This window comes from Anopheles stephensi, unplaced genomic scaffold (assembly GCF_013141755.1).
Source record: "Anopheles stephensi strain Indian unplaced genomic scaffold, UCI_ANSTEP_V1.0 ucontig290, whole genome shotgun sequence".
Lineage (NCBI taxonomy): Eukaryota > Metazoa > Arthropoda > Insecta > Diptera > Culicidae > Anopheles > Anopheles stephensi.
This window is the reverse complement of record NW_023405225.1, coordinates 589-22267: the sequence shown is the minus strand read 5'-3', so window position 1 is coordinate 22267 and position 21679 is coordinate 589. Positions and strand designations below refer to the sequence as shown.

The window sequence follows — 21679 nt, the reverse complement described above, 5'->3', positions numbered from 1 at the left end:
TCGTAAAACATTGCTGAAAAGCTGTCTTCTCAGCTGCAATGAATCTGAAACCACGTGTTTTTTCAAACGGCGCATTTTATTGCAGCGCCATCTAGTGGGAAATGCACGTAACTAGCGTATAGCTCCCCTACCCATAGAAACGCACGTTGCAGGGTTCGTAGCGTACATTCGATTTCAAAACCAGACGGAAACGTTCGTTTGGTTAACGAGTTTTCTTATTTTGTATTCTCTACTTTAGAAGAAATCATAAAATGCCCTTTTAATTCTCATCAACTTACTCTAATTTTACAATACGGATGCAAGCCGTCATAATAAATAAATAATAATAATAATAATAGTAACTTACTCCAATTTTTATAGGCACTAAAACGTCGAGAGGCTCTTTTTGCTAGTTTGGCTTCCTTGGCTTGATTTTAGCCGATTGATATACGGTCTGAAAGCCGGTATATCATAAGGTATACATCTAAACCAGAAAAGAAGATGCTTTAGATGGTTTATTTTTTCTATACATCGCCAACCAAAGCTCTATCCCATGTTAGAGGGCTACCATTTCCAAGGGCAGTATTTACAAAATTAATTGGAGAAAATACAGCTTTGTTGAATAATCGGTACAGAAATGATAGATTGATCGACTAGAAGTTTACATAATTGAAGGCTTCTGTTCTTGGTAATCATTTTCTCATTTTCAAATCTTACCAAATCCGCCTCTTCAAATACTTTCTTTAAATCATTAGTTCTCTTACAAAAAAACAATATTATATCAATTTTGATGTTCTAGCCAATTCTTGAAGGACAATTTAGCCAAATGATGCTTGGCCTGTCCGAAAAACTTATGTAAGATTCCAATATTGCTGATGCAATAATTGTAAAGTTGTTACACACCTATTTTCCACATGGAGACTAAAATAGAAACTATTTCCCATGGTTAGTCCTACAGTGGATACAATAATACCCTTATGGCAAATTTTATTATATTTTTTACAATTCTGATTGTAATTTTGTCATACATGACTTGATTGACTCTTTATTTATTTTGTGTGTCAAGTGTATTTAATTTGTTATAGAAAATGAAATTATGAGTCACCAGAAAATAGAACCAGAATTTAGTTATTAGTTAAAGGAAATCTTGTAATTTTGTTTAATATTTTTTGAAAACAATTTTATATAGTATTTCCGTACGAAAAACCCACGCCGCTACTGTGTAACCGATTTAAAAACATAATCAAGGTTTTTTAAAATTGTTCTCCAAATTATACTCCTATTGTTTCTTTATAAATTATCATACTAATTAAACCTCTCCTCTTATCGTATTTTTGATGATAGTAATAATATTGACTGTTTCAATCTAGTACTTATCGTAATAAGTTTCAAATCAGCTATCTCACTCTTTTCTTGCTATCGCCACCAATAAACAATCGTCAATACACAAAACAAATACTCACACGCTATCTGTTCCGGTGTCCGGCAGTAAACACACTTGCAACGATGACGTCGAACACGCACCTTATCCGGTTTCGTGCGCAGCATTAGCGGTGAACGCGCTGAGGACCACTCGTCTACGCTAGGCATGTTGCGCATTATCTTGGCTGGCCATTCACTAAACTCGAACCGGGCATACATACAATCTCCCACCTGGTCCAATTCGCGTGGGAATTTCCCAACCGTCTGCGCACGCATGCTTTAACTCGATGTCCGCACACACGGCACACCGACTCATTCATGATTCTCGGAACGGCAGCAGCTTCGAGTGTGCCAAATCGAAAGCATATCAAAACAAGTAAGTGGTGGGGTAACAAGTGTGCGGCCAGAGTGTCTAGATGTAGTGGTGTGGAAAATGCCTTCACTAAGGAAATGCCTTACGCTTCCCGCCAAAACGAGTGCAACGTGTGTTGGATTGTTGAGAGAGATTTAAAGGATTTTCTTTGATGGTAATGAGACAGTGTTAACTTTTGAATGTATAAATTATTATTTGGAATTCAACAGAGTTTTATACAATAAATTTATATATAAAAACACTAGAAAATACAGTATTCTAGCGCAATCTCTTCGTGCAAGTAAAAACGAAAAGCATTGTGAAACGCTAAAATAAACGACCAGCAAACACCGTGTCGGAATTTAGCTACAGTGCATGTCTATTTTCATCAATACAAGAGGCGTGAGGTGAGAGTGATTGTTTTATGATCTTGGGTAAGGTTAAGGTTATTGATTATGAGCGTTTTAGAGCAGGAGTCTCAGATCATCTCGGTACAAATATCGTCCGACTTCGATGGTTGAGGTCGATCAAGGTTAAATATTAATTTAGTTTGAAATAATCCTGATGAGATAGCTCGTGAATAAATCAAGCAAGTCTTTGAATTTATTCATAAAGAACGGCCTGGCCGTATTGCTTACCTCTTTTGTTGACAATACGGCTTCAAGCCTTCATAATTAAAAATAAATAAATAAATAAATACCCTTTTTTGGTATTCAATTTAAATGTAATGCTCAATTTTCCATTATTTTTCCCAACTAAAGATTTCTGATGTATTCCATCACACTATCATTATTTTAATTACTTTTGAATTTTATTGTTAAACTATTTCCTCTTTAAATCATAAATCGATGGACTAGGAAAATGAATAGGAAATTATAATTTGAAGCGCCTAATTAAGATTTTTTATGCCTGGCCGTATTGCTAGAGCGTCAAGTTAAGATAATATAATAGAAAATGGCTTCGAGCAACAATTTATAATAAATTTAAAAAAAAAAACAAAACAGTCTATTATATTTAGGGCTTCTTTAATATGTTGTCTATATCGGCTTCTACTTATTGCATTTTCTGCCATTTTTTTAATACCTCAGTTAAGAAAATATGTTATCCCAATGTGGATCGATTATTTTCACAAAACTTTACATAAATTTTAATGATACAAAAAATTCATTTTATTTACTAAAAAAACAACAAAAAGCTCAGCTCAAGTTTTAAACTTTAAAACAAAAAGCAAATTGCATCTTTGTATAATCGAGTGATCATAAAAACCGCTCGTCACTGTACGCAATCCTGCAGCGAACAGCGCGAGAAGGACCCCGATAAACGATAAAAACGATTGAGAAGCGAAAGAAGACAAGAAAAACCCCGATCGAAGCAAAAACGGAAACCACGATCGCACAGACACGGACCCCAAGGGCAAGGGATGGCCGTGGTAAGACGACGTGGAAATAATTGTCCGATGAGTCATCACGCACTGGCACTGGCCTGCATTGGCTGGCCGTCTTTTGACTTGCGTCTTCTTGAAAAAAGCCACCGCAAAAGACGCTCACGGGGCAGGAAGAAGAGCGCACACAACAAGTTGTTGAGTGTTTTGTCTCTCTCTCTTTCGCATCGCGGTTCTGCTTCTGTTCGCTCTCTCTCTCTCTCTCGCTCTTAGCTCTCATCTCGTGCGCCTTTTGCTAACAAACTCAAATGGGAGATAAATAAAAAAGTCCCAGCCTACCGCGAGCATAGCTCAACATGCAGTACAAGCAGGATAGAAATAGCAACAAACCGATGGTGCTGCCAAAGGGAAGTATGATGTCAGAACGTGGTCCGTGCTTGTGTGACCGTGTTCTGCGAAGAAAAGCCATCTTCAGGCCGGGTTCGTGTTGCAACGTGTTTCTGCTTATCGTTACCCCCGGGGTCTTCTATGTCACCCTCACCACAATGCAGCTTCTTCGTTCGGTGCAGTTAGAATGCACATTCCCTTGCATCGCTCTCGAAAGGCTGACAGGCGCATTCGTGTCCCGGCAACCTGTTTTTTTTTTTTGTCGCTACCCGACCGATTCTGATTCCGAGCAGAGAAGAATAGAACACGGCCCGACGGTTTGTCCTTGGCGCATAGACCGACGGGGACGCTTTCGATTTGTACTCGGCAGCACGTTCTCCTCTTGACATTCGGCTGGAATTCGGCCGTTATCCGGTCATCCGGAGAAGTCGACCATGTGGCGCTAGCCGTTGGCGATAAGCCGGTTTCTGCTTTGCAGGCTGAGCGTTACGGAAAAAAAGTACGCGTACAACAAACAAATACGAACCATTATCACTATCTAAATAAAGGCAAACGACAGCAACATTTTTATTTTTCATATTTGTAGCTCTTCTAGCAACAGCAGGGACTTGGGCGTACTTCGAGATAAAAAAAAAAAACATTTTTTTTTAATAATAGATTACGATTGGAAAACTTTGTTTTTGAAATTTCCTGGGAAAAATATTACATTTTTCTATTTAATTTACAAAGGATTTTTTATGTGACAATATAATAAATTGATACAGCAAGACATCTTCGCAACTTAATTCGAACGTACAGTTTTGCTGCATTGCAAATCAATTGCAAACCAAAATGCGGCACAAAGGTCAAAAACCTCCGGCTCCAGCACGCCGTTTGCTCCACGCGCTTTTTGCCCGGGTGTGCCAAAAAAGGGTGCATTCGCAAAAAAAAGCATGTTGTCTGTCCTGTCGCACACGCATAATTAATATTATTGTTATTTCCATCTACAATTTACCTTCCTTCACCTTCAACGTCGTCGACAAATTGTGCTTAAAAAAAGGGATTCTTTCAAATTGGTTTACCTTCCGGAACCGGATTCTAAGGCTTGAAAGTATACGTGCTAAATAAAAGCTTTTGGTGCGACAAATCGAGGGTGAGAGGGGTGGGACAGGGTGGAGATTGGGGGTATATGGTAAACATTAGCGACCACCCCGTACAATACACCCACTGATCGCCGGTACGCGAAGGTGCAAATTTTATTCCTAACAGTACGGTACGCCTTTTGCCGACAGGCCTAATTGGGACTCAAAGCACACTTTTGATTTTTTTTTCTATTTTGTTGTAATTTACAAAACTGCACCTGATTTCTTGAATAGTCTCCTTGACCGTACTAGCTGGGGCCCCAAAACAAATAGAAACCAGAAGAGTATTATTCCAAAAGTTGTACGTAAACTTTCATATTTTATTTTTAACTTCAACAAATAAATTGAAAGAAGATGTTTTTTTTTTGTATAAAATCAAAAATATATATAGATTTCATGTCTAATTTTTGTAACATTTTTTTCTTGTAGATTTTGATGAAAAAATGTTAATAAAATTAGTTAAGTATGATAAGTATGAAACGTACAGTATGTTTCTAAATAATGTTGATTTATTTGATGCAACACTTATGCCTGATTTTCTACGAGCAACTGGGACTACATCTCTGCGGCCTTTCGACGTGTGTTTAAGGAAGTCTGGTAATTGACTTTAGGCTTTTGAAGATATTGGGACAGTAACTACGGTTGGAGGACCTCTCTAAATTTAAATGACATAAATTTTAGCTTGTTAGATTTTTAACCAGTTTTGATGAAATTTCACCGCTAATAATTCCGCTAATTCCATCTTCCAAACGATAGAGGCGAATGAAGTCTCAAAGACCCAAAGCCTCTATAAATAAACGAAAAAAAAAAAAAAATCTTCCAAACGATCGTATACGTTCGTCTCGAAGCTTCCACGATGCACAAAATTCGTGCAGCACTGTACCCGGTGGCATTGTGTGTGGGGTGCGATTTAACAGCTTTCAAACTCTTGCATACACGCATCGACTTCGCATCCTCAAAACGCAACCCGGCCCGATATTGCGGCCCACCGGGTCCCGCAATTTCAAGCCGTGTCTTTAAACATTCCGCGCGCGCTCCACAAGAAACTCCCCAAAAATCGGCACCAGCAAGGTCGGGTGAGCTGGGTGGGCCATCGGTGGGTTGGAAATGGGTGAAAACAGGCGAAAAATCGAACACAACACAATACACGCGCAACAGCACGGTTCCCCAACACGATCAAGCACACAGCGAAGCACGGGTAGCCAATCGTAGCGCACGCCGATGACGTCTCTCGTGCTATTTTTAGCACCATGAATCATATGTTCCACGGCCGAACACTACTACCCGCAAACCGATCCGTCGGTGTTCAAGTCGGCTTCATTTTTTTCCATTCGCCATTCATTCGTTTATCTACGTTCAAGCCGGACGCGCGCGTGTGTGCTGCTGCTCGGTGTGCTTCTTCGACAGCAGCGGGTAGCGATCGTTTTCCATCACGAGACGACGAAACATTTTCGTACGCAAAGGGCACACAATTGCATCTCCCCGGTCACCGTGTATGTTTTGTTATGTTTGTGATAAGTGAACATCGGTTCTAAGTGTGGCTTTAAAAGGGATTGGAAAATTATCAGTGTGGAAAAGGTGCGAAAAGCAAATGTGACACCACCCGTCCCAAACCAACCAGGCAGGCAGTAAAACACGTCGAATAAATTAGGCGTAGGCTGCCGTGCATTGCGAAATCTCTCCCCAGTTGTCGCAGCAGTGTGTGCGCGCACGTGTTTGTTTGTGTGCGTGACAAGAAACACACACGGCAAAACCCGTGAAAAGACCCCGCGCACTTTTCATTTGGGTCCGCATATATACTTTGTGTTGTTGCCAGTGGGACAGTTTCATTATTATTGCGCGGTCTTGTGCGTACGCGTGCGTGTGTGTGTGTGTGTGTTTGGAGCTCTCGCTGCTTGTGTCACAGTGTGCGTGCGCGACACAAAGCAAAGAACGACACAGCAGATAAAAAGTTCGCCTCTTAGCACACTTGAAGCTTATTCGCAAGACGGAACTGGGCGAACACGTTAAGAAAAAAGAAAACCCCAGCAAATAACACATCCAAGTGACCTTAGCGGAACAAGCAAATCGAAAGAAACGCAGATAATCAGCAGCAGTGTGTATCTTTACGTTAGTTGTGTATCTGTGTGTGTGTGTGAGCTAGCGCTAGTGCTTCAAATTGCCTGTCATTTCCTCTTCCCGTGTTTATTGTGATATTAGTCCTCCCTTGTCGGGGAAGTTGCAAGGGACCGCGATAGATAAACTATCAGCCGCGGTGGCATCTGTAAGCTCTCCAGTGCGCGGAACGCGGGACTCGTTAACCTTCAAAACGTGATTTCTGTATGCAACCCAAAACATAAAGATTGCAACATCAGCGCAGCAGTGTGTTTGTGTGACGGCTGTATGGGTGTGTAGCAAACGAACAAGTGTCAGTGCATTCTTCGATTGGGCAAAGAAGCGAAGGTTGTTGTTTATCGTACGCAATTTGACATTTCGTTCCCTGTGCCTAAACAACACCGTAAATATTTAATCTTGGCACGGCTTAACAAGCCATAGTGCTATAGGCCCGGGTTAATTGCGGGAGCACTTTTTTTTGCTACCAGCCGAAGCTGAAGCACCGTGAGACACCAATACCTAATAGCAGCAAGATGCGGAACAACGTGCTGAACAGCAAACACACCAACAACAACACGATGGAATCGTTCTACGAGGACAATAACGCCCAGTTCGTACCGTCCACCACCACGACGAACGGTGTTACGACGGGCAACGGGAATGGGTTGAAGCGGCCCGCCACGCTCGAGCTGAACCTCGCACCGGGAAAGGCACGCAAAACGCGGTACAATGCGTCCGTCACCATGCCCTCGGTACTGCCCTCGCCGGACATGCAGATGCTGAAGCTGGTGTCGCCCGAGTTGGAGAAAATCATTAGCACCAACGCGACGCTACCGACGCCGACGCCCAGCGCCATCATCTTCCCACCATCGGCCACGTCCGAGCAGCAACAGTTTGCGAAAGGGTTCGAGGATGCGCTGCTTTCCATCCACAAGAAGGACACCACCAGCAAGCTGAACACGAACAACAACAACAATAATAACAGCAATACGAGCAATAACAACAATGGTCCCAGTGCGAACATTGGCGGTGCACCGGCGGAACGGCTGTGTCCACCTACTACGGCCGCCCCGACGACCGTGGTACCGGTGGTGGGTGGTACGACGACAAACAATCTCGCCAGTACGGTACTAGCTTCCGGCCACAATAATGGTATGAGCGGGGGAGAAATTACCTACACAAACTTAGGTAAGCAGTGGCACGGTTTCTCTGCCAGAAGACCCACCATCTAATGATCGGTTTCAATTTTCCTAACCCACACAGATTACCCAGGCGTTGTGAAGGAGGAACCGCAGGCCACCTCGAGCAATCAATCGCCCCCGGTCAGTCCGATCGATATGGAATCGCAGGAGCGCATCAAGCTGGAACGGAAGCGGTTGCGGAACCGGGTGGCCGCCTCCAAGTGCCGCCGGCGGAAGCTGGAACGCATCTCGAAGCTGGAGGAGCGAGTCAAGGAACTGAAAACGCAAAATTCCGAGCTGAGCGGTGTGGTGTGCAGCCTGAAGCAGCACATATTCCAGCTGAAGCAGCAGGTGATCGAGCACCACAACAATGGCTGTACGATTACGCTGGTGGGCAAGTTTTGAGGTGATTCGCGAGCCCAAAACCCTAATGCGGCTTACCTTATCGTAGCCTTCCGCTTTACTATAGATTTGTCCTTTAAGGAGATCAAACAAACGTGCGCAGGACGTCGCGATTGCTTTGCAAAAAACGGGGGAAAAGCAATAAGTAGTAGCGTAGCAAATCAAAACGACACACAGCAAACAGTAACACAGACACACGAACAAAGCTTATTGCCATTGTGAAACACAGAAATGCCTTATCGTATTACGTAGGAGTGTTGCTTACACAGGTGCATGGGTACACTACAGAGGACCATGTGCCGGAGGAAGCGGAGTAGGAAACGGTGCATGTGCAAATGCGACGAGTAAGGAGTTTAAAACGGAAAACAAAACGGTGGATAAATCTAGTGTTAACCAATTATTGCGTTATTTAAGCGATAAGTTAGTGACCAGGACAGGGCGGAAAAGGAAAAAAAGGGACTAACTGTTCCGTTTTAGGTGAGGTATAGGACGATAAGCTGTTAATAGGTCTGACTGCCTGTGGTCGTCAGCGTTTGGGAGGTAAGGAGTCAGATTTTAGGTCAGGTTTATTTTAATGGTAGGATTCGAGTTCAAAAACAAGTGCTTCTAGTCGTTGGATTGAGCTTTTCAGAGGACACCTTGTGTTATAACGCGTTCGAGATTGTCCGCGTCCGCAATGCTCTAGTGTCATATGGATAGTTTGTAAGCTTTGTTCTCGTTTAATGTAAAAGAGGTTTTATTTAGATGTTTTCCCTCGCTTTATCCACTTTCTCGTTCCCAGTTTAAACGTTTTTAGCCCCCCTCCACGTCCCGGTATAGGAAACTATCCGCCAGTGTTTACAATTTTGTGTTGCTTCTTTGTATGCTTTTAACTTTCACCTTACTTACCCCCGCTTAAATAGTCAGCAGAAAGCCACTAGAAGTAGAACTCGCATGCCATAACGAAAGGAACCAATTATTTTGTTTTACCCAAATTAGCAATTTATGTTAACAAAATGCAAAGGAACAAAATTATCCACCGGAGGAAGGTTTAGCAGCAGGCACCACGACGCATGTTCCGATGTTTTGTCCGATTCTCAACCAGAACAAGTTTCTTTTAGTTTTGTATATTTAAATGTGCGTGCAATGTGTGTGTTTGTTTGTATATAGTAAACGCTTTACAAAAAAAAAACTGTCGTAACGACGGCCCTAGGATCAGTCAGTCAGTGTGCCGTAAAATGTGTACGAAACGATACAAATCGATGCCACTATACGTGCAAAACCATTTCGGTTAGCTATTGCAGTACTTTCGCTAGTACAGGAAGCAACAGCAGCGGGTGCAGCACCATGTGCTGCGCAACGGAACGCCGCGCGATGGTAGGGAGCAAGTCATTGAACATATATTTATTTGTAAGCTCGTTTTGATTTCGTGCATTACCTTATTTTTGAAGATATTTACAAATAAAACGAACATTACAATTATTTTGCTAAAAAAAATAAGCTGAGTGCTGGGTGGTCGATTTTTGGTTTGATTTTATTTCAGTTGGGCCGTAAGCTATGCTGTGCTGGTTGCAGCTGGTCTCAGCCGCACCAGCATTACGTCATCTTCGACGGTACTGGTGGTGGTTGGATCTGTTGGATCTGCGGTTCGCGTGTGGAGTTGTTGACCTTCACTCCCTTGGTGGGTCTGGTAAAATGTCTGGTGCGAACCAGATGGCTTCAGCGGTGTTGGTATGCTGGGAGTGCTAAATACTGTGTCATTGTCAACACGTCCTAAATTCACTGCCAAAGTAGTGTGGCTTAGGAAAAAGTTTACTCTAGGAAGTTATTAGTATTAATTGGAAAGAAAAGTGGAGAATGTGTATTCCTGTGGTTATTCACAAATAACAGCGATTTAAATCAAACTAAGTAAATGCTCGGAAACACCTTCTATTTTTTTTACATTGCTTGAGCCATGTGACTTCGGATTGCATACCTTCAGGCGCGCAACTGTTCGTGAGAACGAATTCCATAAGGCTCACCCGTTAGTTACTTCTCAAAATGAACCATTTATTTCTATATTAATTGTCCATTGTATAGGTAAAAAAGTACAGCGAACGTTATTAAACCTACAATTATAAATACCACCCCGCCATCACTCGTTAAACTCTAGCATATCGAAATCGTCATCCTCCCATTCCTGCGTGGATTTGCTTTGCTTCGGCGTTAGTTGCTTCTTATCGTAAACCGTGGCCGTTGCTTCACTTATCGTAACATCCGCCTCTTTATCCTTCGATTCCATTATTTCCCACAGTTCCATATCCTCCGCACCGTTGAGTGTGCTCGAATCAGCCACATAGCTCGATCCACTGTCCTGCGTCGACTGACTGTTCGTTTGGTTGTAGTTCCGGCGAGCCGTTTGATTCGGTGCATTTCCTTGCCTGGGTCGTTCTTTACCCTCCATCGTTAGCTGGCTCAGCTCGAAGTACTGGTTTGGATGGTTAATGCCCTCCTCTAGCTTCGTTTCGTGGATCACCTCGTAGTACTTGCCGCACGCTATCTGATAGTGGCCCTTGGCCGCATACCCGGCCACCTCGTCGGCATCGAGCGCGCTCAATCCGTACCCGGTCAGCTTCATCCTAAGCGAACTCGGATCCAGATTTTTAAACGGACAGCCATGCGTTTCACCCGGCCCGATCGGTGTCGTGATCACTTTCATGCACGAATAGGGAGAATAGTTGACCCGCGAACCTTCCTTGCCGTAGTTGTGCCGGATGTTGTACGCATACTCTTTCTCGAACTTTTCGATCGGTATCTTCCCGCGGGTGAGCTCCTCGCGCCAGAAGCGCAGCGCATCCTCCATCGTCACACCGATCGCCTTCAGGAACAGTGTGTACTGCATGCGCCCGGCGTGCTTGAGATGGTGCGTGGCCCGGAGCGTGTCGTGCACGTTGCGCATGCAAAGGGCGAACGATTTCTTCGACAGCTGGTCGAGACTTTCGATCGGCACGGAGCCCGTTTTCGCGACGGTATAGTTTTTGCCCGTGTACGACGTGTGGATCGATTTCAGCAGCATCGAGAACCGTTCGTCGATTTCCAGCGTGGGCAGCAGGCGCAAATGGCCCTTCAGACCGTCCTCAATCAGCTGCTGATGCTTCTTACCGATCACGTGCGTAAAGTGTTCGGGTGTAATGTACGCCATGCCGCCCTTCAGGAAGCATTTTCGATCGCGCACCAGGTTTAGCACTTCGGTAAAATGGACCGCGTAGAAGTCTTGCGTCTCCACCTTCAGCCGGGTAATGTTCATCGTGCTCGCGCACAGATGTTCCGAAATGTCCAGCTTCTCTTCGTCGGTGAGCGGTTTGTAGTCCAGCTCGTACACCTCCAGGAAATCCTTCACGTCCCGCGTCGTTAAACCGCCAAACTTTAGCTTGAACAGTTCCATCTCTCGAGCCACGAACCAGCGGCGTAACTCTTCCGACCGGCAGTAGGCAAAGCGCAGGATGAAATGTGACAAATAATCCCTACGCCGGGCGGCTTTGCTGACATCGTCGTTCACGTTTCCACGGGCCAGTTTGGCGTACGTACGGAGCCCTTCGTGGTTAACGTCGTGGAGAACCGCTTCGCGCCATGCATCCGATGATACTTTCGGGTTTTTGGCCGTAACCTGCTCGAGCAGGCGCAGCATCTTCAAACGTTCCAGGGCCAGCTTCTCGAATTCGTCGATCGTCAGATCCACGATCGGCGGAATCAGATAGAAACACACGTTGTGCGGTATGATGTGCTCCAGTGCCAGATCCGCCGAAAAGCGCTTAGCATTCAGATAGTTTTGCCGCGAGTTAATCATCTCGTTCCTTCGCTTTTATTTCCCTAAAAACTAAGAAATAACCAGCCCAGCACGGCACACAATTAGCCACCTTCCACAACAACAAAGCGACGTTAGCATTTGATTTCGCGCGCATTATTATGACAACCCGGCTGACAGCTGTCAGTTGGCATGTTTACGTTACTTTTGCTTCGTCGACGAAAGGTAACGGTGCAGCCATAATCGATCAACTCGACCAAGCGCGTCTGAGGAGAGGTTTGTTTATACGGTGGCGTCCTGAAAGGAAATCGCATTTTTCTATTGGAAAAGTTTGCCAAATTCGGGTTGGGCTTCGCCTAGTTGCGAGCGCAACCGGTGTTTTGTTGGTGGAAAAGTGGAAAACAATCGCAATGCTGCAAATAGAGGGCTATACGATAGCCTAAAGCTAGTGGCTTCTAGCTGCCGGATTGGTGCGTGCTGACCATACGAAAGTGTGCGGCATCGAAGCATTTTGGGCGATTTTGCCTGATTTAAAGTGACCGCAATCAATTCGGGACTGTGCCGTAAGTCCTTTGCAAACGATTTGTGGAACTTCTGGTTAACCATTCCATTCTCCATCACCATCAGAACTCTCCAGCTAGTGGCCACCGAAAAAGAAGAAGAAGAAGAAGGCACATTACATTGTGGTTCCAGTTGTGGAAGAAAGGAAGATATTTTCTCCATCAAAAATGCATATAAAACAGGTAAAAACCCCTCTTAATCCGTTTTTTTATTCTTGTAAACCTAAAATCATTTTTTCTTCTCCCACAGGTCATCATTCAGGGCTTCAAGAGCTACCGGGAGCAAACCGTGGTGGAGCCCTTCGACAAACGGCACAACGTAGTGGTGGGCCGTAATGGATCGGGCAAGAGTAACTTCTTCTACGCGATTCAGTTTGTGCTCAGCGATGAGTTTACCCATCTGCGGCCGGAGCAGAGGCAGGCATTGCTGCATGAAGGAACGGGCCCCCGGGCCATGTCCGCTTACGTGGAAATCATTTTCGACAACTCGGACAATCGTGTACCGATCGACAAGGAGGAAATCTATCTTCGCCGAGTGATCGGCGCAAAGAAGGATCAATATTTCCTCAACAAGAAAGTCGTACCCCGCTCGGAGGTGGTCAATCTGCTCGAATCGGCCGGCTTTTCCAACTCCAACCCGTACTACATCGTGAAGCAGGGTAAGATCAACCAGATGGCAACGGCACCCGATTCGCATCGTTTGAAGCTGCTCCGAGAGGTGGCCGGAACGCGAGTGTACGACGAGCGTAAGGAAGAATCAATGAATCTGCTGCGTGAAAGCGAAGGCAAGCTGGAAAAGATTTCCGAGTATCTGCGCACGATCGAGGATCGGCTGAAAACGCTCGAGGAGGAAAAGGAGGAACTGTCCGAGTACCAGAAGTGGGACAAGGCACGCCGAACGCTCGAGTACGTCATCTACGAGACGGAGCTGAAGGAAACGCGCAAACAGCTGGAAGAGCTGGACACGCAGCGCAAATCGTCCGGCGACAAACAGATGCTACTTACGCAGGAAATACAAAAAGCCCAGGAGCGGCTTAAAAACGCCCAAAAGTCGTTGAAAGATGCTAAGAAAGATGTGGTGACGGCAAAGGACGAAAAGTCGGTGCTAGCGACCGAACATCAGCAGCTGTTGCGCGAGAAAACCAAGCTCGACCTAACGATTTCCGACCTGTCGGACGAGGTGCAGGGCGATAACAAATCGAAGGAACGGGCGGAACAGGAGCTCGAACGGTTGAAGATCACGATCGCCGAGAAGGAGAAGGAGCTGGAACAGGTTCGCCCCCGGTACGAAGCGATGCGTCGCAAGGAGGAAGAATGCTCGCGCGAGTTGAATCTGAAGGAGCAAAAGCGCAAAGAGCTGTACGCCAAGCAGGGCCGTGGATCACAGTTCTCCTCGAAGGAGGAACGTGACAAGTGGATCCAGGGTGAGCTGAAATCGTTGAACAAACAGATCAAGGATAAGATATCCCATCAGAACAAGCTGCAGGATGATCTGAAGAAGGACATCTCGAAGCAGAGCGAGCTGGAAAAGAAGATCCAGGAGCACACGGAATCGTTCGAGCAGTTGCGCGTCCAGATCGACGAGCACAACAAGAACTTTTACGAGCTGAAGAAGAAAAAGGACCACTACCAGAGTTTGAGGAACGATATCTGGAAGAAGGAAACGGCGGTCACGCAGACACTGTCGGGGTATAAGGAAGAATTGGCGCGCGCGGACCAAGCGCTACGTTCGATGGCCGGTAAGCCGATCCTGAACGGGCGCGATTCGGTGCGCAAAGTGTTGGAAAGCTTCCAGCAGCGGGGCCGTGAGTTTGCGGAGATTGCCAACGCCTACTACGGGCCGGTGATTGAGAACTTTAACTGTGACAAATCGATCTACACCGCGGTCGAGGTGACGGCCGGCAATCGTTTGTTTCATCACATCGTCGAATCGGACCGGGTCGGTACCCAAATTCTGAAGGAAATGAACAAGCAGAAGCTGCCGGGCGAGGTCACGTTCATGCCACTGAACCGACTGCAGGTAAAGATCCACGACTATCCGGAGGATCCCGATTCCATTCCGATGATTTCGAAGCTCAAGTACGAAGAGCAGTACGATAAGGCGTTGCGGTACATCTTCGGCAAAACGCTCATCTGTCGTAATTTGGAGCGTGCGACCGAGCTGGCCAAAAGTACCGGGCTCGACTGCGTGACGCTCGAGGGCGATCAGGTATCGTCGAAGGGTTCGCTTACCGGTGGATACTTTAACACGTCCCGCTCGCGGTTGGAGATGCAGAAGAAGCGGTCCGAGTACAGCCAGCTGATCCAGGAGCACGAGAAAGAGTTGGCCGACTTTCGGGCCGAGCTGAAGCAAACCGAGGCGAACATTAACTCGATCGTGTCGGAGATGCAAAAGACGGAAACGAAGCAGGGCAAATCGAAGGATGCGTTCGAGAAGATACAGGCCGACATTCGGCTGATGAAGGACGAGCTGTCGCGTATCGAGCGGTTCCGCAGCCCGAAGGAACGTTCGCTGGCCCAGTGTAAGGCCAACCTGGAGGCGATGACCAGCACCAAGGAAGGGCTGGAGAACGAACTGCACCAGGAGCTAATGTCGCAGCTGTCGGTGCAGGACCAGCACGAGGTTGACTCGCTGAACGATGAAATCCGGCGGCTGAATCAGGAGAACAAGGAAGCGTTCACGTCCCGCATGAGCCTCGAGGTGACGAAAAACAAGCTGGAGAACTTGCTCACCAACAATCTGTTCCGCCGCAAGGACGAGCTGGTCCAGGCGCTGCAGGAAATCTCGGTCGAGGATCGCAAACGTCAGCTAACGAACTGCCGCAACGAGGTGGTCGCGACGGAAAAGCGCATCAAGAAGGTCCTCTCCGACACGGAGGAGGTCGACCGGAAGCTAAGCGAAGCGCTCCGGCTGCAGAAAACGCTGCAGAAAGAGCTGGAAACGTGGATTCAGAAGGAGAAGGAAGCGCAGGAAAAGCTCGAGGAGGATGGCAAGCGGATGGAAAAGTGGGCCACCAAGGAAAACATGTTGCACCAGAAGATGGACGAATGTACGGAAAAGATTGCCGGACTCGGTGCGCTACCGAATGTGGACGCGAGCTACCAGAAGATGTCGCTGAAGTCACTGTTCAAGGAGCTGGAAAAGGCGAACCAGCATCTGAAGAAGTACAATCACGTGAACAAGAAGGCGCTCGATCAGTTTCTAAGCTTTTCCGAGCAGAAGGAGAAGCTGTACAAGCGCAAGGCGGAGCTGGACGTGGGCAAGGACAAGATCTGCGAGCTGATGCAGCTGCTCGAGGCGCGCAAGGTGGAAGCGATCCAGTTCACCTTCCGGCAGGTGGCGGCCAACTTTTCCGAGGTGTTTAAGAAGCTGGTGCCGCAGGGCAACGGGCACCTGATCCTGCGCACCACGAACGATGCCGAGGGTAACGATATGGAGCGCGAGGTGGAAACGTCCGACGAGTTTACCGGCATCGGTATCCGCGTGTCGTTCACGCAGGTCGATGCGGAGATGCGTGAGATGAATCAGCTGTCCGGTGGGCAAAAGTCGCTGGTAGCGTTGGCGCTCATCTTCGCCATCCAGAAGTGTGATCCGGCACCGTTCTATCTGTTCGACGAAATCGATCAAGCGTTGGATGCGCAGCACCGTAGCGCGGTGGCGGACATGATACACGAGCAGAGCGATCGGGCCCAGTTCATTACGACCACGTTCCGGCCGGAGCTGATGGAGAAGGCGCACAAGTTTTACGGCGTGCGGTTCCGGAACAAGGTAAGTCATGTGGATTGCGTGACGAAGGAGGTTGCACGGGACTTTGTCGACGATGACACGACGCACGGTTAAGGGGGCGGTCGAGCGGGCCTTGGAATCACATTCTGCACTATATATTTTTTAACTGATTTTATCGAGGAACTTACGGTGGCAGGCTTACGACCTCTTTTAGACCATATTTATTTTGGAATCCCTTTCAGAAAAAACAGTTTTAAATTTATCACAAAATAGTGACCGAAATTCAAAAAAAAAAATTCAACATTTTAAATTAAATCGGCAATTTTAAACAGACATAAGAAGGGAAGTTCCTTCCGTTTTAAGCTTACATTAGACTCACTCGTGCATGATTTTGAGAGAGAAAATAGAGTATGTGGTTTACAGAGTCCAGACTGTTTTGCGGGAGTTAAAATAATTATCATTAAGACACGGTAGTTGGTTTTATCTATTCTCTATTCTAGTTATTCGTATTTCGTGTGTGTTTGTCTGTATATTTAAACCGTCACAGTGCAGGATAATGTAACTTTAACTGTCCGGAGAGCTAAATAAAGAGCTGCTAAATTTTAAAACTGGCGCTAGGCAATTTGCAACCACCAACATTCGAACATTCGTAATGAAAGAGAACGTAAAACATACTTTACTATTGTTTTATTACATCAATAATCAACCAATTGCAACCATATTTAATAGTCCAAACAGGGAGCGGGTGTTTGTAAGTGTTGTGGGTTGGGTTTAATATATTTACCGTTTCTTTACAATTATCACTCCTTCCGAGTGCGCGCACGTACAGAGATGGAAGGGATAATACGGTGACGTTTCTCCAGCAGCACGAAACCCACCGGAGCATCCAGGAACCGGGGCCCATTCACGTTTGTTCACTGTATGGCTCATTGATAAAACGGTTCTTCGTCTGGTGAAGTTATACGATGTTCTGGTTGCGACCTGACTTAACAAAACACAGTACAGGGAAATCGGAGCGGAAGGATTTTTGAGTTCGAACGTATGATGATGATGTTTGCGTTCAACCGGGCACACCTACTCGGAATGTTGTTCGAGGGAACGATAGGGACAACTTAATGGTGATGGACACCAAAACACATATTTACATCGTAGGAGCAAGCGGAGCCTTCCGTATGCGTTTAGAATCGGCAGCCCTTCATACTAAATTACGCCCTAAGGTGTTGTTCTCTTCTTTGCGCTTTGTTTGTTGTGGGGAGGGAGATGAAGATGGGTGTCTTTGCCGGGTGGAATTTAGGCGACCGTCGAGCGGCTGTTCGCATGGAACTGCTGGACCGAGATGACCAGCGTCACGACGTAGATACAGGCAGCAATCCAGCAGTTGTATGCATTCTGCAAAAACATGAAACCGGAGTGTAATGAAACGTTCCCGTTTGAAGCTGTGGTATGATAAGCTATCCTCGAGGGTCGGAAATTTTAATCACCTGACTGTAGGCGACGTCAGCGGCCGCATAGAACTCTTGCGGCGTTGGATAGTGCTCCTCCAGCGGTAAATCTTCGATCAGGGCGACACTGTTGATGTAGTAGAACACTCCCATCAGCAGCTGCAAGGTAGAACAGGGAATTGGATCACAAAACACAGCTTCGAGATGAATCCGATTATCGATTATTCATCCCACCATCCTCTCCCGGATGGAGGCGCTACGATAAACAAACGGGGGGTACAGGCAAACACACTTACCAGCTGGATTATGCCCCAGACGGAGATAATCAAACCGCACAGGGATAGTTTCGGTCCGCAGATGGGCATTTTCTGTCCGTGTCAATACTGGTGTGTTGGGTCGGGAAAATGTGTGCAAAAGCGCAAAATACGGCTGCCCGAAAAAGGTTTCTGCGCCCTCGAACCACTGGCAATTGATCACAAGACTCTTTTTTTTTGCACTAGCCGTCAGAAACGGGTCATGTGACAGCTGGGCGAGCTGTCAATTGGGATCGGCTGGCGAGGGCGTGCGCACACTGCTGTATTTCAATTGTTGTAGATTTAGTTTGAGATTTCGAGGATTATTACTACACCGTAGTTGTAAAACTACATGCTTAACGATGAATCTGTCCATCAGGACAAATATTTGCTTTATTGTAATAACATTTTGGATGGATTGCGCTTGGTTTCTTTGAACCTTTTTAATTCCTGCTGTAGATGGATTGAAACTCTCACTCAATCCCGACTCAACCCGCAGGGTGTAAACGTGCAATGCATCCGTCGATCGATTTGACAGTAAAACAACGAAAAACGTAAATATCGAACATTGACGATTTTGCAAACTTGTGTGTCATTATTGGAAATCTGCAAGCTCGGGAAAGCCGTACAATATCCTCTCTTTTTTTGTTTTCTCCCGTCGCGCTGTTCTTGTTTGCGCATCCGATTCAATGTTTTTCGATGCGCTTTCATCACTGAACATTACAAAGGTGCTATCGGACTATCTGCTCGTAGTGAGCAACTTAGTGCGCAGGCAGTTCACGCCATCATCGGCAGCAGCACCGTCTCCGTCGTCCTTGCCAGCAACGGTAGACACACCAGCAGCAGCACCAGCAGCTGGCCACACTTACGCGGGTGGTGAAAGTGTCGGCGAATCGGTGGCGTACGAGCTGAACCTGTTGACCACCGGTTGGTGCTTCCTGTGCGAAACATTGCAGCTGGCCAAGTTTGCTCTCGGCAGCGGTGCACGGTGGTTGGATTTTACGGACTTTCAGCTGTTTTTGCTGCAGATTTTCTCCTCAATTCTATTGGCGCTGGTGGTGTGCATCGCGCTAGCCTGGTGCAAGTACGGAAACCGAATAACGAATCGCTTCATTCGTCCCAGTAAGTATCGATCGATGAGTCATCGTAAAATGGTTTTTTGTTGTTGTTGGTGGTGCTCGAAGTACGGGTTATCAGGGTGATAAGGAAGATGGAAAGCGACATAGTTTGAAAACTGTCATCATTCACTTCCGTAGGTACCGCTAAAGAGATCGAAGAGTTGAAGCTGTCCGTGGCCCGCTTGAATCTGCCCAAGGAACATACGCCGAGGATTTAAGCGCGCCGACCATGGCACCGAGCAAGATAAAGAACTTTTTCTTCAAGAAACGAGCGGAGGCCAAGCTCAAGCTTGGTATTGCTGGACCGGGCCGGAAGCTTAATTCGGAAGCACCTCCACCACCATCGAAGGCCAGCTCGTCGAAGCAGAAGGATGCGTACATCCCGCCGAAACGTAGCGAACTGTCGGCGGAAGCGAAAGCTGCAGCCAATGCCGCCCTAGCACGCTTCGAGGGAAAGGACAAGAAAGAGTTCAACACTTCGCTGGCGGCGATCCGGGCCCAGGTACGGAAGGAGCTGGAAGCGGAAAAGAAATCCAAAGAAGCGGGTCACTCGTCGGAGCACGAAACGCCCGAGCAGGACACTGCTGGGGAGGCGGCCCGTCAAGACTATGCCGTCCGGGGCGTGTTTTTCCGCTGCCCAATGATCGGGGACGAAATTTTGCCGTACAAAGAATGGAAAGGAAGGATCAGGGAGTTTCTGTACGAACAGTTGGCCGCCGACCGGGGCCTCACGGCGTGTCTGATCATCTACAACTGCAACCCCAAGGATAAGGCGGAGGTGTGCATCGAAACGCTTGCCAAATGCATCGAAAACATCGTCAACAATCCCAGCGAGGAGAAGTACAAGAAGATCCGCATGACCAACCGTATGTTTTGCGACAAGATAAAGGTGTGCGAAGGGTCGCTCGATTTCCTACACGCAGCCGGATTCGTTGAGATCGAGCTCGACAATGAACCGCACCTGATCTGGTCCGAGGATAACATCGATCCGGAATGTTCGCTCGAGGTGCTGCTCGAAGCGTTAAAGGCTGCCGAACCGATCCCGGTCGAGCTGGATCGTAATCTGCAGGTGTTGCTACCGTCGCAGGTACGACGACACAATTTGCCACCGGACTTTTTCCGCATATCGCCCGAAGAGATTAAGCGCGAACAGCAGGCCCGCACGGAAGCACTGGAGCAGGCGCAGATCCTGAAAACGAAGGCAATGCGCGAACGGGAAGAATTGCGCACGATCAATCGTTACAAATTCTCGCTGATACGCGTCCGGTTCCCGAACGGTGTGTACCTGCAGGGGACGTTCAGCGTGTACGATAAGTTAGGCCAGGTGTACGAGTTCGTGCAGTCCTGCCTGATGCACGAATCGGCCGAATTTTCACTGGTATCGCCCGGTGGCCTAAAATTCGACCATCAGGAAGACCTCGACAAATCGCTGTACGATCTGCGGCTGGTGCCGACGGTAGTGTTTAACTTTACGTACGAAAACGAGTCTAAAAATCTGACCGAATTCCTGAAGGAAGAGATGATGCTGTTGATTCAATCGTTTTAAGCCCCGTTCCCCCACTGCACCGGACGGATGGTGTTAAATTATGTATTTTTAGTAACAAACCTTATTAGCTACTTCGAGGCAGCAGAGGCAACAGTTGTGCCGCGTATGAACTAGCAGCGTGTTTGTAAAAGCAACCCTCCTCTTGTAAGGTGTGAATAATTGTGATCAGTGAGGTATAATAATGCAAATAAAAGCGCACGGAATACAGTACCAGCAGGGCATGTTGTTTTTTTTTCTTTATATTTATAATTTCTTCAAATTTCCAAAATAAAATAGAACTAAAAGTATCACGTATTAAATTAAAAATATTGGAAGAATTAAACGAAACAAAATGCCGTCTACAAACCGGGCATTACGTAGGCAATGTTGTCCAGCGTGGATCGGAACAGTTCCCGCAGATGGTCGGAATTACGGTCCAATCCCGGTATTTGAAGCGTCAGGCACATCAGCGGTCCGAGCGAGCAAATCAAGCTGTCCAGCAGTACCGACAAACTGCCGGAAACGGTTATCTGTCCCTACGAAGCAAACAGTTAACGTACTAACGTTCTCCCAATAAGTACCCGGTACGGTTCACTTACTTCGTGTTCCTTTAACCGTTCCCCGATAATGGTTAAACTGTCGCCCAGTAGGCTTAGATGTGCCGCTACATCGGTTGGCAAGCAACCGGGCAGGTTGGCTTTGGGGACGGAGGGTTTCTCCTTCCTTGTGTGGGGTCGAGCTACGTTTGTTCGCCTTCCTACGCTTGGTAGCGGTTCGGCTTCCCGCTTTGAGACACGACCGGAGCGTTTGCTTTTATCGTTCCTTTTTTTCACCGCCTGTAATCAAGCAACGTTAAACGGGAACGGGTTTTGTCTTCCGGATGATTTTTCACACGGCTACCTTTTTCTTCGATGCAGAGTCAATCACTAGCT

The 21679-nt window shown here is 46.8% G+C and overlaps 5 protein-coding genes across 5 annotated transcripts; 3 read left to right on the top strand and 2 right to left on the bottom strand.

Annotated features, from left to right (window-relative positions):
- The first annotated feature begins 5964 nt into the window (after positions 1 to 5964).
- LOC118516416 (transcription factor AP-1-like) lies at positions 5965 to 9795 on the top strand. Its single transcript, XM_036062279.1, has 2 exons — positions 5965 to 7924; positions 8000 to 9795. Exons 1-2 carry the CDS (start codon positions 7270 to 7272, stop codon positions 8320 to 8322), a joined length of 978 nt encoding a protein of 325 aa, XP_035918172.1. The 5' UTR covers positions 5965 to 7269; the 3' UTR covers positions 8323 to 9795.
- Positions 9796 to 10322: 527 nt separating this feature from the next.
- Positions 10323 to 12250, bottom strand: LOC118516414 (DNA primase large subunit-like). The gene has a single exon (XM_036062277.1). The coding sequence runs from the start codon at positions 12122 to 12124 to the stop codon at positions 10433 to 10435; it is 1692 nt and encodes a 563-aa protein (XP_035918170.1). The 5' UTR covers positions 12125 to 12250; the 3' UTR covers positions 10323 to 10432.
- Positions 12251 to 12336: 86 nt separating this feature from the next.
- LOC118516413 (structural maintenance of chromosomes protein 3-like) lies at positions 12337 to 16977 on the top strand. The gene is made up of 3 exons (XM_036062275.1): positions 12337 to 12645; positions 12710 to 12825; positions 12893 to 16977. The coding sequence occupies exons 2-3, from the start codon at positions 12811 to 12813 to the stop codon at positions 16481 to 16483; spliced, it is 3606 nt and encodes a 1201-aa protein (XP_035918168.1). The 5' UTR covers positions 12337 to 12645; positions 12710 to 12810; the 3' UTR covers positions 16484 to 16977.
- LOC118516417 (ribonuclease kappa-like) lies at positions 16844 to 18326 on the bottom strand. Its single transcript, XM_036062280.1, has 3 exons — positions 18108 to 18326; positions 17851 to 17970; positions 16844 to 17758 (listed from the first exon to the last, which is right to left on the bottom strand). The coding sequence occupies exons 1-3, from the start codon at positions 18174 to 18176 to the stop codon at positions 17660 to 17662; spliced, it is 288 nt and encodes a 95-aa protein (XP_035918173.1). The 5' UTR covers positions 18177 to 18326; the 3' UTR covers positions 16844 to 17659.
- Positions 18327 to 18646: 320 nt separating this feature from the next.
- LOC118516415 (UBX domain-containing protein 6-like) lies at positions 18647 to 20989 on the top strand. The gene is made up of 2 exons (XM_036062278.1): positions 18647 to 19226; positions 19361 to 20989. Exon 2 carries the CDS (start codon positions 19452 to 19454, stop codon positions 20766 to 20768), a length of 1317 nt encoding a protein of 438 aa, XP_035918171.1. The 5' UTR covers positions 18647 to 19226; positions 19361 to 19451; the 3' UTR covers positions 20769 to 20989.
- Positions 20990 to 21679: the final 690 nt, after the last annotated feature.

Coding starts and splice junctions, on each gene's coding strand:
- LOC118516416 (XM_036062279.1), top strand. CDS start 7,270: ATGCGGAACAACGTGCTGAACAGCAAACACACCAACAACAACACGATG. Junction 7,925..7,999: donor AATTACCTACACAAACTTAG/GTAAGCAGTGGC, acceptor TAACCCACACAG/ATTACCCAGGCGTTGTGAAG.
- LOC118516415 (XM_036062278.1), top strand. CDS start 19,452: ATGGCACCGAGCAAGATAAAGAACTTTTTCTTCAAGAAACGAGCGGAG.
- LOC118516414 (XM_036062277.1), bottom strand. CDS start 12,124: ATGATTAACTCGCGGCAAAACTATCTGAATGCTAAGCGCTTTTCGGCG.
- LOC118516417 (XM_036062280.1), bottom strand. CDS start 18,176: ATGCCCATCTGCGGACCGAAACTATCCCTGTGCGGTTTGATTATCTCC. Junction 17,971..18,107: donor TCTGGGGCATAATCCAGCTG/GTAAGTGTGTTT, acceptor TCTACCTTGCAG/CTGCTGATGGGAGTGTTCTA. Junction 17,759..17,850: donor CTGACGTCGCCTACAGTCAG/GTGATTAAAATT, acceptor ATGTTTTTGCAG/AATGCATACAACTGCTGGAT.